General features: G+C 48.3%; 1 protein-coding gene across 1 annotated transcript in view; it reads left to right on the forward strand.

Annotated features, from left to right (window-relative positions):
* Positions 1 to 12,228: 12,228 nt before the first annotated feature.
* The window catches only part of Casq2 (calsequestrin 2), a 56,266-nt gene continuing 48,861 nt past the window's right edge, over positions 12,229 to 19,633 (forward strand). Inside the window, exon 1 of the mRNA NM_017131.2 lies at positions 12,229 to 12,614. Within this exon, the coding sequence (NP_058827.3) occupies positions 12,381 to 12,614 (234 nt within the window). The 5' untranslated portion in view covers positions 12,229 to 12,380. The remainder of the gene's footprint in view (positions 12,615 to 19,633) is intronic.

Consider the following 19,633-nt stretch of genomic DNA (forward strand, 5'->3'; position numbering starts at 1 on the left):
AGGGACAGCACCTGAAGTCCTTCCACATCTCAGACCAAGCCAATAGAAAGCACCAGCCTCTAGAACTGACCCCACCCCCAAGTGTTTATAAGGTCCTATCCACATGGAATTAATAATGGAGTTATTTCTCCAAAGATCATCAGCGAGTGCCTGTCTTATTGAGCTGCAACTCTCCAGGGAAGAGCTTTCTCTCCCGAAGCTAGACCTTGACCCAGCCCAACCAGTCAGGTACATGAGCTTCACTTCCTGCTCAGTGGCCCTGACCTTGGCCCCTAGCTTTCCACTGCATCTAGGGGCCTGCCACTGACTGACTCTGGGGCAGAGGCAGCCACAGAAGAGGCCCAGCAGCCCACCTTGGTCCTGATTGCCCTTGGAGAACTGTAACACTTTGGTCATTCTGCCCATGCCTGAAACCCCAGGAGACCTTTCACTCCTGACAGGAAAAGGATTCCCCCACCAGCTGCACCCTGGTGTGGTGGTCTATGTAGGTTGGCACCAGGACAACCTGGTCTAAAAACCCAAGACAGCCAAGACTACACAGAGACACCTAGTCTCAAAAGGGAAAAGGGGGCAACTTCTCTCTTGCATTCTAAGGGGATGTGTAGAGAGTATGTATAACTATAGATAAGGAAAGTCTAAAAGTCAAGGTGATGTGGCAGTAAGGTGGAAGCATATAGCCCAGAGAAGCATCTTACCTGCATCCGGAACGGAGACTGAGATGGTCATGAACGGACAAGAGCCTGCTCAGCCACTCTGCACTCAGTTAAATTGGCCTCCTGTGCCTGGACCAGGCAGCGCGGCTGGGTAAAGATGCCCTGATGCTTACAAAACAAACAACTGAGGCTTGGATATGCCGCCCTTCCTCACTGGAGGAGCAGGGCTTCGCTGTCCTGCCGTCTGCATCCATTCTCCACGACAACTGCAACACATTCCCACATACGTGATGACTAAGACAGCACACATACATAATCTTACAGTTACTAAAAGTCCGAAACAGCTCACCAGGGTGACACTCCTCCTGGAGGCTTTGTGAGAGCCTTGGCTTGCTTTCTGCAGCTCTAAGAGAGGTCTCAGTCCCATGGTTTCTCATTATCCTAACTCTGCTCCTGTCCTCACATCTCTTCTGTGCTGACCCACCTGGCTCTCTGTCATAAAAATCCCTCCTAGTGACATGGGTTCAATCTCCTTAGCTCAGGACTAACTCAACCACATCTGCAAAGTCTCTCTGGCCCTATGTAGCGTCCGCCCTGGTTCCTTTGGTTAGCACCTGCAGAATTGCTTCACACTCCCAGGCCATCAACCCACTATGGCTAGCCTGCAGAAACTGGCTGCCTCTCGCTCTGATCTCCTTTGCCCTGTAAAATGATAACTCCAGAGACTTGTAATAACCAACCAGATTTATAACAGTAAATCTTCAACCCCAAAATGCCCACACAAAGAACACAAAACTCGATTGATATCGGCACAAGCTGCACACCTAGATTGGACAAACGTGCCCTACACTGATCAATCGTCTGTCTATGAAGTCCCCAGGTACTTATGGCTCTCAGGACCATGTGGTTCTAGTGCATCATCTTCTCCTCAGGATCATCTTGTCTCTCCCATCTCCGTCTTGTCTCTCTCCCCTCTCTAAAACTTTCAGCTCAGCCCTCTCCTTCCACTGCCCAATCACAGGATCTGGCCTTATCTGACCAGTCAAGATTTCACCTGAGTACAGCACCATTTTTGAGGAAGCAGAAAACCAAGCAGCAATCCACAGCAGCCCTAGAAGGGAACAGCCCACTGGTCTGAGTGCTGAAACCTAGGCGTTTCCTGGGAGGGAGCCTCACTCTACCGCCTGCATCTGGACACTTCAATATCACTGCTTTGACACCTGTTTTTCCTCTTTGCTACCCATCTGACTCCAAGACAAACTAACACTAATCTTTCTACTCCTTCTTATCTATATCTTCTTTTTTTATTTATTTTTTAATTTTTTTAAATTGGGTATTTCTTATTTACATTTCAAATGTTATTCCCTTTCCCTGTTTCCTGTCCATAAGCCCTCTAATCCCTCCCCCTCCCCTTCTATAAGGGTGTTCCTCTCCCCATCTACCCTCCTTACCCCCTCCCACCCACAGTCCCCTAGAGTGGGGGTCCAACCTTGGACCAAGGGCTTCTCCTTCCATTGGTGCCCAGCAAGGGCATCCTTTGCTACATATGCAGTTGGAGCTCTGGGTCAGTCCATATGTACTCTTTGGGTAGTGGTTTTAGTCCCTGGAAGCTCTGGTTGGTTGGCATTGTTTTTCTTATGGGGTTGAAAGCCCCTTCAGTTCTTTCAATCCTTTCTCTAATTCCTCCAATGGGGGTCCCATTTCTCAGTTCAGTGGTTTGCTGCTAGCATTCACCTCTGTATTTGACATGTTCTGGTTGTGTCTCTCAGGAGAGATCTATAACCTGTTCCTTTCAGCATGCCCTTCTTATCTTCATACATCTTATCTAGTTTTGGTGGATATATCTATATATCTATATATCTATATATCTATATATCTATATATCTATCTATCTATCTATCTATATATATATCTATCTATCTATATATCTATATATCTATATATCTATATATCTATATATCTATATATCTATATATCTATCTATGGGCCACATGTGGGGCAGGTTCTGAATGGCCGTTCCTTCAGTCTCTGCTCTAAACTTTGCCTTTATATCCCCTCCTATGGATATTTTTGTTCCCCCTTTTAAGAAGGAGTGGAAGCATTGCATTTTGGTCGTCCTTCTTGAGTTTCATGTGGTCCGTGGATTGCATCTTGGGTAATTCGAGCTTTTGGGCTAATATCCCCTTATCGGTGAGTGCATACCATGTGTGTTTTTCTGTGATTGGGTTACCTCACTCAGGATGATATTTTCTAGTTCATTCCATTTGCCTATGAATTTTGTGAAGTCATTTTTTTTTTTTTAGTCATCTGCTTTCCTTTTATTTATTTATTTTTGTTGCCTTTTTTTCCTTCAAGCTTGAGCCTCCGGGCCTGTGCGGCCCCTCTCCACGGCTGTCGCGGGGAGAAGGGGTTCTGAGAATAGGGGAACCCCGGGGCGCCACGCGCTGTCCCGGGACTGGCTGTAGGTGAGCTCCCGGGTGGCCAGGGCGAACAATAACAGTAAATAACGCTGCCTCGTCAGCATCATAAAAACGGAAACGCTTCCACTGTGTTTTAATAAGCGTCGCCCATCAATTTGCCTCCCTGCCGGCCGCGGGCACCGGGGAGGGAGCGGGAGGGGGACGAGGGGGCGCGAGCGCCGGCCGAGCCCGAGAGGCGGCCGAGCTGAGTAACTCCGTTGCCATGGCGACATGCGAAGTCATTGTTTTTGATAGCTGAGTAATATTCCATTGTGTAGATGTACCACATTTTCTATACCCATTCCTTTGTTGAAGGGCATCTGGGTTCTTTCCAGCTTCTGGCTATTATAAATAAGGCTGCTATGAACATAGTGGAGCATGTATCTTTGTTTTATGTTGGAGCATCTTTTGGGTATATGCCCAGGAGTGGTATAGCTGGGTCCTCAGGTAGTTCAATGTCCAATTTTCTGAGGAACCTCCAGACTGATTTCCAGAGTGGTTGTACCAGTTTTCAATCTCACCAACAATGGAGGAGTGTTCCTCTTTCTCCACATCCTTGGCAGCATTTGCTGTCCTGAGTTTTTGATCTTAGCCATTCTCACTGGTGTGAGGTGGAATCTCAGGGTTGTTTTGATTTGCATTTCCCTGATGACTAAAGATGTTGAACATTTCTTTGGGTGCTTCTCCAACATTCAATATTCCTCAGCTGAGAATTTTTCTTTAGTTCTGTACCCCATTTTTTAAAGAACCCTTTGGCTCTCTGGAGTCTAACTTCTTGAGTTCTTTATATATTTTAGATATTAGCCCTCTACCAGAGGTAGGATTGGTAAAGATCTTTTCCCAATCTGTTGGTTGCCGTTTTGTCCTAATGACAGTGTCCTTTGCCTTACAGAAGCTTTGCAGTTTTCTGAGGTCCCATTTGTCGATTCTTGACCTTAGAGCATAAGCCATTGGTGTTCTGTTCAGGAAATTTTCCCCAGTGCCCATGTGTTTGAGACTCTTCCCCAATTTTTCTTTTATTACTTTGAGTGTATCTGGTTTGATGTGGAGGTCCTTGATCCACTTGGACTTAAGCTTTGTACAGGGTGGTAAGCATGGATCGATGTGCATTCTTCTACATGTTGACCTCCAGTTGAACCAACAACATTTGTTGAAAATGCTATCTTTTTTCCATTGGCTGATTTTAGCTCTTTTGTCAAAGATCAAGTGATCGTAGGTGTGTGGGTTCATTTCTGGGTCTTCAATTCTATTCCATTGATCTATCTGCCTGTCTCTGTACCAGTACCACACAGTTTTTATCACTATAGCTCTGTAATACAGCTTGAGGTCAGGGATGATGATTCCCCCCGAAGTTCTTTTATTGTTGATTATAGTTTTAGCTATCCTGGGTTTTTTGTTATTCCAAATGAATTTAAAAGCTAAAGTTTGTTTTGTCCTTCTGACCTCCCTCCCTCCCTCCCTCCTTCCACTTTCCTGTCTCCTTTGCTTCACTTCTTATTTTTCCTAGTAAATCACTTGTTTTCTATTATTTTCCCGCCTTGTAAATTCTATGTAGTTTGAACTTCTCCCTCTTTAGGAGACCAGGCAGGCTGCCCTCCATATGCAGACTATTCAGAACCCATAAGAAGTCAGATAGAGACAGTAGAGCCTACTCCTAGTGGCTGAGCCTCAGGCCTGCGTGACAACAAGTTGATTACCTGGCTTTACTCAGCCTCAGTTTCTCCACCTGTGAAATGGGAGACTTGATACTCAGTCCAATGTATTTGAAATAAAACAGTGTAGCAGTGTAATGAGCTCAGTAACTGCCCATAGCAAGCAAAGGAATCATTTAGTCTCAGTGATGGATTGCTTTATGTCAACTTGGCAGAAGCTAGACTCATCTGATAGGAGAGAACCTCAATTGAGAAAATGCCTTCAAAATATCAGGCTGTGAGCAAACATTTAGCGCATTTTCTTAGTGATTGATGTGGGAGCTGCCCCGCCCCTACAGCCCATTGTGGGTGGACCCATTTCTGACCTGTTAGTCCAGGGTTCCATAAGAAGGCTGGCTGAGCAAGCCATGAGGAGCAAGCAAGTAAGCAGCACTCTTCCATGACCTTTGCATCAGCTCCTCCCTCTAGGTTCCTGTCCTGTTTGAGTTTCTGCCATGACTGACATCAATATGAACGACACTAAGGAAGGGTAACCGAAACCAACCCTTTCCTCCCTGTGTTGCTTTTGGTCATGATGTTTCATCGCAGCAAACATTCTAACAGCTTCTTCCTCCTTCTTGTACCCTCAACAATGAGAGTTTATTCGGTTGAGTATAAAAAATCAGAGCCATAGAGCAGTCTCCATTTGGGCAGCCAGTTATAGCAATTCTAGGCTTGTGTGCGTGATACAAGACCTCAGAGAAAGCTGGTGGAGGGCAGGCACAAGAGTTCCCCAGTGGGTTCAAATCCCAGCTCTGCCAGAACTAGCTTCAGACAATGTACATAATCTTTCCATCCTTAAGCTTGCCCATCTGTTAACTGGGAGGAGTAAAATTATCAGCTTCATAGAGTTGCTAAAAGGAATACATTAGCAGTGCTTCTGAAAAGGTCAGGCACAAAGTAACTCCTCGATGCTACTTAATATATTGTTACTGAGCTCTGCTCTGGGCCCAGACTAGTGAATGCTGGTAACAGATGGTTTCCTGATCCAGTAACCTTCAGGCCTTTCTAAGAGGATAGGAACCCCAGTGAGAGGGATGTTTCCAAGGAGAAGTGCCACGTATGGCAGTCTCAGTCTAGACTGACACCCTCCCTCCCCAAGGAAGTAACATTTGTTAAAAGCAGGGTTCAGAGCACACTAGTGGGGCCCAGGGGCTTGCTGTCAGCCTAGCCTTGCTTGCTCACTCTGTATTCCAGATGCTGGGGAGGTCGAAAGGCTCCTAAGGGGCACCTGACATTCAGAGCTCTGAGGAAAGAAAGTCGTCCAGCAGCTACCACACCTGTGCTGGGCAAGTCTTGCTGCGAGGGGATCTGGAGACCAGCGTCTGCTCTCCCCTAGGGCAGCGATAAGCTGTTGCAAGGCCAGGGCAGAACAGGGGGTTCAAAGGCTCACACAGAGAAAGATGCCATATTCGGCATGTCCACTGGGTGGAGTATTTTAGTCAAAGAAGAGCTCTGTGGAGGCAGTCACTTTAGGGACTTCATCTGGTAGAGAGGCAAGCTTAGGCCTGTTCTGTGTCCTGCCCCTCAATGCACCTCCTCCCCAGGGAATGCTTGCCACGCTTCCTCAAGCCCAGCCCAGCCCAGGCCAGAGGCCTGTCCTCCTCTGAGGAACTCAGAGGCAATTAGAAAACTTGAGAACCAGAATGGGCTAAAATCTGACTCTATTTTTCACATGGGAAACTGAGAGCCCATTTTTTCACATGGAAATCTGAGAGCCCATTTTTTCACATGGAAATCTGAGAGCCAAGGATAGGTAGGGAGAGCTATGTCTTTGCAGGATTGACCTTTAAATGTAGATGAGAATTTATGTAAAGGACAAGACCATATGAAAGTGATGTTGGGGGAGGGACAACGAAGCCCTTCCGGCCTGGGTCTCCCTAGAGCTGGAGAGAGCCTGCAGTTGGAGAGTGCAGCCAGTCTTTGAGCTCCCGGGGCTCTTTTCAGACTTTGACCTAATCCTCCCCTTCTCTAATTCTGCTCTGAAAGTGTCTATTCCCAGTATGTAACTGCCCTTGCAGGGAGGAAGTCTAGAGAGATACCCATGTCCCTTCTATCCTTTTTGGCTACTAGACCATTGAAACAATGGAACTCAAAACACTGGAATTTCCATGGCAATCAAGGGGTTGGAGAGGAAGTTGTCTGAGGGGAGACTTGTCTCCCAGGAAGAGTTCACACCATTCTGACAATTTGTCAGATCACATCTTGGGAGAGACTGGAGACAGACAATGATCAGGGTCACACAGGGACCTCTTCACCTTGACCAGAACTGTTTAGTCATGCACAGCTCTTGGTATGCACCAGACAATTCCGGGACCCACTAATTTGCTTTTCTTTTGGTGTGGCCATATTGAATAAATTTCCTTTCTATGCCTTTCACTATGGTCTCTTTAATTGGCCTATTGAGGACAAGTGAGCGTAGGCCACTTCTCCTTTCTTCTTTCTTCTTCTCTTCCTCCTCCTCTTTTTTCCTCCTCCCCTCTTCTTTCTTTTTCTTTTTCCTCCTCCTCCTCCTCCCCCCCCTTCTTGAGAAAGGGTCTTGATGGCCTAGAATTCATCATATAGACCAGGTTGGTCTTGAGGCTGCAATGGTCCTCCTGCCTCTGTGCCCTCAACTTCTTTCTTGCATCAACTAGCCAGTGGCCATCATTTTTCTTTTGTCTTTCGCCACTGTTTTTGAGAGCATATTTCCTTGTGACATACTGTATCATGTGAGGGCATAAGCATGCTCCCCGTAAGATATAAATCCATGAATCCAGGTTTGCAGTGTGTCTGTTCCCTATGCCCAAAAGGTGGCCGGTAGAAAATGTTCCAGAAAAATCTGTGTAATTGACCAGTAAAGAAAACACCATGACGGGGTTGGGGATTTGGCTCAGTGGCAGAGCGCTTGCCTAGCAAGCGCAAGGCCCTGGGTTCGGTCCCCAGCTCCGAAAAAAAGAAAAGAAAAAAAAAAAAAAGAAAAGAAAACACCATGACTTGAGTCCCAGGTTACCCTGAAGTGAGTTATAGTAAAGATCAAACTGAATTGTGTTCTTAAAATCATCTGGCCAACTTTCAAGACAGAGCAAGAGGGAAAGGATAAGGTCGGGAGATTCTAGATGCGCCCTTTCAGAGAGATAAGAAATAGAAATCATCAGAAAGCCATGGCCTATATGACAGGGTGACAATGAACATTTGTCTGCATTTGTTTGTTTGTTTATTTATTCTTTCTTATTCAAAATCAAATGGACCCAAACTAAAAATGCTCATTAATTGCACACATGACCAACCCCACAGGCTTCATCAGACCCCCACAGACCTACAGTGTGCTATAAACCAGTGTGGGCAGCATTGATGGGGACTGAAAGCTGATTTGAGGCACATGGGTTGATCTGGGCACAGACGCAGCACCTGTGTTTATAGACTACGTTCATAAGGCTGGTGAGAAATCAAGCAAGAAGAGACACCAGGAAAACAGAGGAGGGAAGGCCGCTGCAGTGGAGGTCAGCCAGGAAAATGTTCTTCTCCCTACAGAACTCACTACTACCCACTAGTGAGTTCCCACGGACTCTCCACACTGCAGGTGTGTCAGAGAAAGGATTCACAGAGTTCCCCACTGACAGGCACTTCTCGCTGGAGCCATCAACAGAAGCCAGACTTGAAGGCTCAGTCAATTCAAAACAACAGTTCTCTCTCTACCCTTGGAGTTCTGTCGGTTGGAGTCTGTAGTAAGCTGGGCAGAAATGAAAACATTTTAGAGACTCTTTTATCTCTCAGTCTGTGAAACAATAGACCCCAAAGACATGGGAATTTCCCCAGAAATCTCAGCCTAGGAAAAAGGAAGAACCAGAGCTGGAGAGGGAACTTCTCTCGCATGAAGTCTCCACAGGATTCTAACACTTGCTAGACCACCTTACAGGATGAGCTCCAAGCCCAGACAATGGTGTCCCAGTGACAGGTGGGACCACACAGGAAGGGCTTCAGTACCCATTCCCACATGACTTTTCTTGTTCATTTTGTCTTTTCAAACACGTTCGCTGCCGCTTACACACACACTCATGGCGAAGGGCACCCTGGGACTACTTAGGAGGCATAGCCTTGGTCCCCTCTTTAAGTTTCAGTCTCAGTTCAAACCCAGAAGGTGGACTTGAAAGGGTTGCTGTCTCTCTGTCCTGCTTCCCAGTGTGTGGACTAAACCTGTTTTCTGCTCCCTACCTTTAATTTAACTCTTTTAATTGGCTTACTGAGAACAGGTGCTGGGTCTAACTCGGGGCACAGATTGTGATGCCCACGTTTGGTAGCAGGTGAAATGCAAAGACCCTGGTGCTAAAGGTTTCAAAGAGGTAGGGGGATGGGAGTGGGGAGGAATGAAGCAGAAAGGGAAAAAGAGACAGTTACACACTGAGAAAAGTGGAGCGACTTCTAAATAAAGGTAACCCAGTGAGATTCAGACAACCGGGAACACTCTGCAAAACTGACCTTAAAACGACAGGACATCCGCACCCCATCCCACCCATGTCACCCACCCTGCCCCACCCCACCCACCTCACCCCACCTCACCCACCCTGCCCCACCCACCTCACCCACCCTGCCCCACCCCACCCACCTCACCCCACCTCACCCACCCTGCCCCACCCCATCCACCTCACCCCACCTCACCCACCCTGCCCCACCCCACCCACCTCACCCCACCTCACCCACCCTGCCCCACCCACCTCACCCACCCTGCCCCACCCCACCCACCTCACCCCACCTCACCCACCCTGCCCCACCCACCTCACCCCACCTCACCCACCCTGCCCCACCCCACCCACCTCACCCCACCTCACCCACCCTGCCCCACCCCACCCACCTCACCCCACCTCACCCACCCTGCCCCACCCCACCCACCTCACCCCACCTCACCCACCCTGCCCCACCCCATCCACCTCACCCCACCTCACCCACCCTGCCCCACCCCACCCACCTCACCCCACCTCACCCACCCTGCCCCACCCACCTCACCCACCCTGCCCCACCCCACCCACCTCACCCCACCTCACCCACCCTGCCCCACCCACCTCACCCCACCTCACCCACCCTGCCCCACCCCACCCACCTCACCCCACCTCACCCACCCTGCCCCACCCCACCCACCTCACCCCACCTCACCCACCCTGCCCCACCCCACCCACCTCACCCCACCTCACCCACCCTGCCCCACCCACCTCACCCACACCCACCTGCCCCCATCCCACTCACCTCACCTACCCCACCATACTCATCCCGCCCCACCCCACCCCACCTCACCCTGCCCCACCCCACCCACCTCACCCCACCTCACCCACACCCACCCCACCCACCTCACCCCACCTCACCCACCCTGCCCCACCCCACCCACCTCACCCACACCCACCCGCCCCATCTCACTCACCTCACCCACCCCACCATACTCATCCCGCCCCACCCCACCTCACCCACCCTGCCCCACCCCACCCACCTCACCCCACCTCACCCACCCTGCCCCACCCCACCCACCTCACCCACACCCACCCACCTCCATCCCACCACACCCACCCTGCCCCCATCCCACCACACCCACCCACCTCACCCACACCCACCCGCCTCCATCCCACCCACCTCACCCACCGTGCCCCCATCCCACTCACCTCACCCACCCCACACATATTTTCTAAGGAAGGAGAAATCTTGCAGGCTTGGCAAGGACTATTGCTCAGGACTCTCCATTTAGACAGTCCCTGGAAGGACAGTGACCCTGGGAGGACTGCACCCCCAGGAAGACAGTGCCCCTGGGAGGACAGGGCTCTGTCAGGGTCATCAGTGCTGGACTCACCAGTCCCTGCTTACCTGCGCATGGATGTGAAGGGTGACCAGAGTTTTTGTGGCAGCAGAGGGCCTCAGACGGGGCACTGGGATCAGCTTTTTCTTCTAGCCCCTGGGGAAGGTGCTGGTGACAGGGTGGTGGTCAGAGCCCCAAGCACCACTGTCTCCTCTGCAGACAGAACCATTGTCCGACTAAAGAGTTACCCTAAGGGGTACCGACAGGGGATCTGCTGATTGAGAACCGCACAGCCCAGAGCCCTGGCTTCTGCCGTGGTGTGGTGGCTTTGACAACTGATTCTCAGACACATCCATGGGACAGCATCTGCCTCAGTCAACTCATCGGCAGAGTGCACAGGGCTACAGTGGCTGGCTGAGCTCAAGGACAGAGTGGACAGGCCGAGCTTCACATGCCATATCAGAAAAGGACAAACAATTATAACCCAAGTCCTGCCCACTCCAGTGAGAAGGAGTCATAGAGAACCGCACTGTTTCCGAGGGCTCGCTTTGCGCCAGGCTCTTCCCTCTGTGTGTTCTGAACACCAGGGTAGCAGTCTTCCCCACTTTAAACAAAGGAGGTCTGGGACTCAGAGAAGCCGCATGGCCCTCCAAAGTCGGCCAGCCCCTAAAAGGGCAGAGTGGCGATCACAACTCTGGCCTGCGCTGGCTTGGATAAACTGCCCATCACTCTGTTGCTAATGAAGAAGGGAGCAACACAGGGTCTTGTCTTAAGAGTTAGTGAGGTGTTGGGAATTTAGCTCAGTGGTAGAGCGCTTGCCTAGGAAGCGCAAGGCCCTGGGTTCCGTCCCCAGCTCCGGAAAAAAAGAACCAAAAAAAAAAAAAAAAAAGTTAGTGAGGGTGGGGGTGGGGCAGAGTGTGGGGTGGAGAGAGGATGTTGGCAGAGACCCCAAGGATGTTCCTGTGGTGACCTTAAACGTCTTTAAAATTTGACTTTAAAGTGGATCTCCGGCTCCCCTACCCATAGCAGCCCTCAGCTATGAGAACTGGAAAAGAAAGTGGGCTGGAACCGCGGCAAGTTCTTTGTGTGTCAGTAGGAAAGCATGTCTCTAAGTCCCTGCCCGGCAAGGACATGTGGACCTGGTGCTGCCAGCACTGGGCTTCCAAGAAGACCTAGAAAGGCATGTGGAGAGTGCCTGCCCTGGGTGGAACAGTGCAGCCAGGGAGAGAGGCTGCCCGGTTGTCCTGAAACTGAGCAATGTGATGTCTAAGTGGGATTTTTGATGCTTTAAACCTTCCGTGTTCTTATTGGCACCGACACTCCTTGCTCTCCTTTCTCACCCACCCCCATGAGTTTCCCTCTCTGACCTTTTTGGTGCCCCTTTATTTCACTTGCATACGGTCCCTCCAGTCCCCTCCTGCCTGCTGCCCATTCACCGCTGACATGCTTTGTGGACAAATCCCTCAACGGTGTCATAGCTGACTTTTTTTAAAAAAAAAATATTATTCATTGCATGATTTATTTTTAGCCCGAAACAACTGCATCCTAAAAATGGAGTTCTTAATGAGACAGAGGCTGGGAGAGCTATGCAAGGTATCTAGGGCTTGGCCTCCCAGCCTCCTGCCTGGCTCTTGCTCTGTGCGCATGTGTGCATTAAGCCGCCACAGTTTGTTCTGAGCCCACAACTACACAGCCGCAGGACCAAGGAGGTGAGATCAGCCTCTTTGTTCCCTAACCAAGCTTAGCAGCGTCTCCAAGAACCTTCCATCTGTCTTCCATGATCTCCGTTCTGGGGACTGAGAAACAAGACTCTTCCCAAATGAAGAGGATTTACCTGCTCGTGGTGGGGCTTTATCTGCTGTCCTTTAGCAGGGCAGAAGAGGGGCTGAACTTCCCCACGTACGATGGGAAGGACCGAGTGGTCAGCCTTTCTGAGAAGAACTTGAAGCAAGTGTTGAAGAGATACGATTTGCTCTGTCTCTACTACCACGAGCCTGTGTCTTCAGACAAGGTCGCACAGAAGCAGTTCCAACTGAAGGAGATCGTACTGGAGGTAAGAGGGCAGGGGCAGCAGCCACCTGTCTGAGTGAGCATTGGTGCCAGTGTGGCATTTAACAGGGATGCGGGAACAAGGGCGCAGAGAATGTGTGCAGAGGTCTCGCGTGTGGTGGTGTCACATAAACCGAACTTTCTTTTCTGCAGAAGTGGACTATGGGGACAAACCCTTAAGATGGAAAGGAGTGAAGGGGTTGCACATTGACCCTTCTTTATCCAGGGAGCGGGGCAATCATTGCTCAGGACAAATGGCTGAGGCTCAGCCATGCAGAATCAGTGCAAGGCTGAATGGGAGGCCCAGCAGCCGAGCTCCGGACAATTGATCATAAGTTCTTCCTTCAAATGTCCTGATTCGTCAGGGGTTCTTGTCCCACCTGCCCCCTTTCCAGAATGTTCCAACTACTGTTAAAACCACTGGCTTAAAGGAAACTTGGGGTTTCCTGTGAGTCCCTTCAGTGCCAACTTCCCATGCTCGTCTCCCTCGGAGGCCCCTTGACCTTGCCTCTGCTCTTGGTCAGAGGGAGAGTGACCCTGTCATTTTCCAAGTCAACTTTAGAGTATGGGTGTGTGCTCTTCTGGACTGTGCATTCATTAACAGACAGTTCCCCCCCCCCGAAAGTTCTTGAGCCCACACTGAAGTAATTTCTTATTTTATCTATATTACATGACCTGTTGGTCATCTGGCACTGGGGGAGGGGGCGTTTCTAATCCTTCGCAAGTGTCACAGAGAGACTCTGCATCTCCTCCTGGACAGCTTAAGGCCACTGACACTTCAAGAATACCCATGCTGCAGAGAGTCCTTCCCAGTCCCCACGGCCCGCTCAGCACACAGCTAAAGGATAATGTGAGAGTTAACCAGGCAGTACTTCTAGGACACTCAGGCTAATCAAATACCGAGATTAGCAAACTCACCATATGAAAGCCAGGGAGACTTAAAATCTCAAAAAATGACTATAGTAGAACCCAGCAAACCATCTGAATATGTCAGAGTCACATTAAAAGAGGGAAAAACATTTCATAATTCTAAGTGCTCCCCAATCAGCCGAAAGTGTGAGTGTTTAAAAATATCTCCACAGCCATCATGATCTTCCCAGGCTCGTACCCTGAGGCGAGGGTAGTAGTTTTGTCCCTTCTGTGGGCAGCAGATGGAGGGGAAGTAGGCCCTATAGAAATGGGGAAAGCAACAGGCTGGGGGAAGAACAGGGCCAGAGCACACAGGCTGCACATGCACAGCCCATGAAATGGGTACATTATCATCTCTGTTGACAACTGCCATTCTCAGTTACTGAGATCCTTTCTTATGAAACAGGTAGCTAAAAGCATAGAGATTTTCTTTGGTAATCTCATCACTGACTCATTAAATCAGACCAAAAAGAACTCCTCCATGGTCAGGGCACAGTGACAACCATGTCTTATTAAAGACAACCTTATAAGATAGCACATGAGTACACATTACACAAGTATGTTCCTCTCACAATAGTAGATGGACATTAAATGGTACACAACCTATAACTTTTGGAAATGGCCTATTGTAGAGCAAGAAGTCTATTCTGATGACTGACTTTCCAGTACTACAACACAGGCCACTCTACTATGGCCATTCTACAACACAGCCTGTCTACTAGGGATTTTATGTGTTGACTATTTCCCATACGACCCTGTGGGGTAATAGGAGGCTGGTTCTATGAACCATGGGTTAAAACAGAACTGTGGATCCCAGGGTTCTGTAGCTCTTAGATGGGTCTCCTAGGCCACTTCTCTTAGCCTTCGGTATCCCTCACAGTTGAGTTCCCCATTCTATGTTGGCCATTTTATGTTGTCAGTCCCTGTGATGGTTTATATGCTTAACCCAGGGAGTGGTACTATTTGGAGGTGTGGCCTTGTTGGAGTAGGTGTGGCCTTGATGGAGGTATGTCCCTGTGGGTGTAGGCTTTAAGACTCTCATCCTAGCTGCCTGGTACCCAGTCTTCTCCTAGCTGCCTTTGGAACAAGAGGTGGGACTCTCAGCTCCTCCAGCCCCATGTCTGCCTGGATGCTACCATGCTCCTGCCTTGATGACAATGAACTGAACCTCTGAACCTGTAAGCCAGCCTCTATTAAATGTTGTCTAAGAGCTTCATTGGTCATGGTGTCTACCTCAGTAAAATCCTGACTAAGACAGTCCCCATTTGATTTGTATGCCAGTGGAAAGTCTTTAGCTTGGTGTTACCATAACATCCTCAGACAAAGCAATGCATTTGGCATCACTGATAGGTCTCACATGTTTTGGTGCTTTGAATAAAGACACCCACTCCAATGTCTCATATGTTTGAATGGTTGGTCCCCAATTGGTGGAACTGCTTGGAAGAATTTAGAAGTGTGGCCTTGCTGGAGAAGGTCCAGTGTCACTAGGAGTGAGCTTTGAGTGCCATTCTAGTTGTCTCTTTCTCTGAGTCGAGGCTGTCGTCTAGGTATGTAAGCTCTCATCTACTGCTCCAGCACCATGCCTGCCTGCCTGCTGCCATGCTCGCCAAATGATGGCTGCATGCTTTACTCCTCTGGAGCCACACGCCTAAGTTAAACACTTTCTTTTGTAAGTTTCTTTGACTCTGGTGTTTTGTCACAGCAATAGAAACATAGCCAAGACAGATGTATGTAGTCTAAGAACACCATCACCCTTATATGCCCATCCTTGTATGCAATAAGGAAGCCAGAGAGCTTGAATTCTCTCTTTTACTCGTTACTTGATCCAGAGCAAACCACAAAGATTCACCCCCTCACACCACATCTGTAAGATCAGCCATAGAACTTTAAACACATTGAATTAAAAGAACCAAGTGAGAACAGATGAGTAAGAACAAGAATCAGTGTCTTAATTTGTTATGCCAGTTGCAGTGGGTGAAATTCATCCCTGTGGGATACAGCTGTTTTCACCCAAAATGGACCCTTCATCTGCCTTTGGATTTTTCCAACATCATCTTAGCCTGTCTCAGTAGTTCTCATCTAATACCTAAGGAGCTTTAAAAATGTCCACGTTTCATGCCCTAGATTCTGTTTTAATTGGGATATGTAAGCGAGGATGTCTGGACACTACATATTGTTTCACATGTACTTATTTACTTGTGTCTGTGCACACCACGGCGTATGAGAGGAAGTCAGAAGACAATATCTGGGAGTCAGTGCTCTCCTTGGTGCCTTTACATGTTGAGCCATCTCGGCACCTTCCTGAGTTTATTTTTTTTATATTTAAAAATACCTTCTTTATAAACATTGTTTTTAAGTTTAAAGGTTTATTATATTTTTCTGCGTGCGTGTGTGTGTGTGTGTGTGTGTGTGTGTACGTACATGAAGAGGCCAAAAGACAATTTCTGTTCTCTAAGAGCTAGAGTTGTAGGTGATTTTGAGCCGCACAGCATGGGTACTGGGAACTGAACTTTGTTTCTCTGGAAGAATAGCAAGAGCCTTTAAATGCTCAGCCATTTTTCAATCCCCTTAGTGTTTGTTTGTTTGTTTGTTTTCTTATTTACTGTGTGAGCATGACCCATATTAGACACTGAGCATGTGGAGGTCACAGGACAAAGTGTGTAAGTGAATTCTCTCTTGTTGTTATATGGATTCCAGGGATGGAACTCGGGCCCTTAGGCTTGGTAGTAAAGGTTTAATTAACACTGTGCCATCTGCCCAGCCAGACACCACAGTTTTTGAGCATGGTCATCCTTATATGTCCAACTTCAAGTGAGGTAAACAGTTCTCTGTGTGATGCTAATGTACAGCCAGGTTTGAGGATCACCCAAGCCTTGATACTAAACACATGGACCCAATGGCATTGCGTTCCCCAAGAGTATGTTGGAAATGGAAGCTTTCAGGGCTCATCCTAGAATCAGAGTGTACATTTAAATGGGACCCCTAGAACATTTGTAGGTACACTAAGGTTTGCAAAGCACTGAGTGGGTCTCTTGGGCTCAAGAAATTATCTATACAACCAAACACCATACTGCCTCTATTTCTACTTTTTTTTACTTCTTTGAATAATGTCGTCCTGCTGGTATACCTCTGATTTTGTATGTTAAGTTAGGTATATGTTGGGGGTTCAGTAATTCAACACTACTGTGGAACTCAGCTATGTCTTGCACACTTCTCTCATTGACCCCTACCTCATGGTTGGAAGAGATTTCTCTGAAGAAGATAATATGGGTATTTAAGGAATCTTGCCCTCTTTGAGATGTTTTCTGTTAAATTGCCTTTATTTCTGGGACCAAATCAAAAGGTAACCTTCAAAGTACCCTTAGAGAGGACTCAGAAGTTAGTTGAGAAAGAGAACATATTTGTTTGGCTGCTGTGCCTTCTTATTCCTTTCTCAAGAGAGATGAAACATCTGAGGACAGTGGGAACATGCGCGTGTAGGACATGAAGATGCCTTGATGACTGATGGGGACATGAAGATGCCATGATGGCCAGTGGGGACACAAAGAGGCCATGATGATCGATAGGGACACGAAGATGCCATGATGACCAATGGGGACATGAAGAGGCCATGATGATGGTTGGGGACATGAAGATGCCATGATGACTGATGGGGACATGAAGATGCCATGATGACCAATGGGGACATGAAGATGCCATGATGACCAATGAGGACATGAAGAGGCCATGATGACTGATGGGGACCTGAAGAGGCCATGATGACCGATGGGAACATGAAGAGGCCATGATGGTGGATGGGGATGATGGGGAGCTGGCACAGAGGAGACTAGGAAGTGCTCTGTAGTGTGACGCTAAGCTGTCCTTCCATCTATGCATAAAGGAGTCATCTCACTGCAGAGGCAGGTACATGGCCTCTGATGTCTATGAAGTTCCTCTTTTGTAAATGATAAAAGGCAATTTCCTTTAGATCTATGTTTAAGTGGCACTGTCTTAGTCAGTGTTCCTGTGTTGCTGTGAAGAGACACCATGACCATAGTAACTCTTATAAATGACAACATTTGGTTGGGGCTGACTTACAGTTTCAGAGGTTTGGTCCACTATCATCATGGCAGGGAGCACGAGAGCATGTAGGCAGACATGGTGCTGGAGAAGTAGCTGGGAGTTCTACATCCTTATCTGCAGGGAGCAGGAAGAGAGAGACTGGGCTTGAAGTAGCTTTTTGGAACCTCAAAGTCCACCTCCAGTGACACCCTTCCTCCAACAAGGCCACACCTCCTAATCCCTCTCAAGTAATATTACTCCCTGATTCAAATATGTGCACCTATGGGGGCCATTCTTATTCAAATCACCTACAGTACCTTATCAAAGAAGTCACCTCCCTGCTCATGTGTATCAACCACACTCTCCAAGATGCTCCCTCCTCCTCCCTCCTCCCTTCCCCCTCCTCCCCCTTCTCCCCCTCCTCCCCTTCCCCTCCCCTCTCCCTTCCTCCTCTATCCTTATTTTTTCCATGGTACTTGGGTGACATCTTGCGCTCGGTGTGATACTTCCTATAGAAAGTGAAATCTACAAAGTTCAGGACCTTTCCTTGTCACCAGTCCCAGCATCTGGATCATGGTCTGACACAGTGGGTATTCTGCAGTATTTTTTGAACAAATACTGAAGGAAAGGAAGAGGAAGGAAATAGAAGGTATTGAATGTGGTTTTTTGAGCCAGGCCCATGGCCCAGGCCTTGCAAATACTAGCTTATATAATTCTTGTATTCCCACATTACACAGAAGTCAGAGAGTCAAGGAAAAACTGCCCAAATCACAAAGCCATGAAACGATACCCTAGCATGAAGCAGGATTTGAACTCAGACCTATGTGGTTCCAATAGCATGTGAAGGCATGTTCCTTCCACAGTTTCAGGTTTGTAAGTAACACCAAGTTATGAAAGTATGTGTCCAATACTTTGGGTTTCACCCACACTCAGTAATACCAAACTGTCCTGGATTCTGTGTGGCTCCTAAGTGGTTGCTTAGTGTAAATGGGCAAAAGCTAGACTTTAATGAATGAGTGGTGATGGAGGAGTGGATAGATACGTGGAGAAGAGATGGGAAAAAGAAAGGTTTATACACATATGTGTACATCGGAAATACATTTTTCTTGGTTTCTTTTTAAAATTAAGTTGATGAGTGCATACCGTGGTACACAGGCCAGAGGACAACTTGTGGGAGGTGGCTTTCCTTTCCCTCATTTGTGTCATGGGGATCAAACTCAGGTCATCTGGTTTAGTGGCAAGTCTCTTTACAACCTGGGCTGTCCCTCCAGCCGAGTTTTTGTTTGTTTGCCTTTTGTTTTTGTTTTTGTTTTGGTTTTCAGTACAGAATAGAAAAGGAGGTTGAATTTGTTAGACCCCGGGATCTGTGTATGCTCCTTCGCTTCCTTCTACTAAAATATGGGTACAACGTGGTTTTTGTTGTCCATTTGTTTGTTTTCCCAAACCTTGGGGCTCTCGGGCCAGCGTGTATCTGTGCACACGGGCAGAGAGCCCCGAGCCTTTTAAGGCTGACCCTGCGCTCTGAGCCTATTTAGCACTGGCTAAAGTCCTAGTAGTTGCTCTTCCAAACCCCAGGGCAGAATGAAGCTGCTGAGTCAAGTAGATCCACAGATGGAGCCGGGTGGGATACTGGGCAGAGAAGAGCAGCACACGCAGGACTCGGGTACCGTTTCCAACTGCTCCCTGCCCAAAGACAGCCCTCTTCAGCCTCACCCCTGCTCCACTCCGAACAAAACCAGACGAGCTCAGGCTTATTTTCGTTTGGCTTTGGGAAAGAGTCCTTGCAGAGAGCTATCCCAGGAGAATCACTCTTTCTCACCACCCCACCCCCACCCCCAGCTCATGTGACACTCCGCTGCTGTGGCCCTGGAAAATGGGCTTTTGCTGGGCACTTTATATAGTGTAGGTCATCCTGGGGGAGAATGGATTCAGTTGACTATAGTAAAGACTTCCCTGTTCAGAATTAATGAAGAAATATAGATTTTACAAATGGCTGCCTGGCAAGATGGCTCAGTGGTTAAGGCTGATTACTACATAAGACTAATAATCCGAGTTGGATCCCAGGAACCCTCA

Source organism: Rattus norvegicus, chromosome 2, assembly GCF_036323735.1.
Source record: "Rattus norvegicus strain BN/NHsdMcwi chromosome 2, GRCr8, whole genome shotgun sequence".
Classification (NCBI taxonomy): Eukaryota; Metazoa; Chordata; class Mammalia; order Rodentia; family Muridae; genus Rattus; species Rattus norvegicus.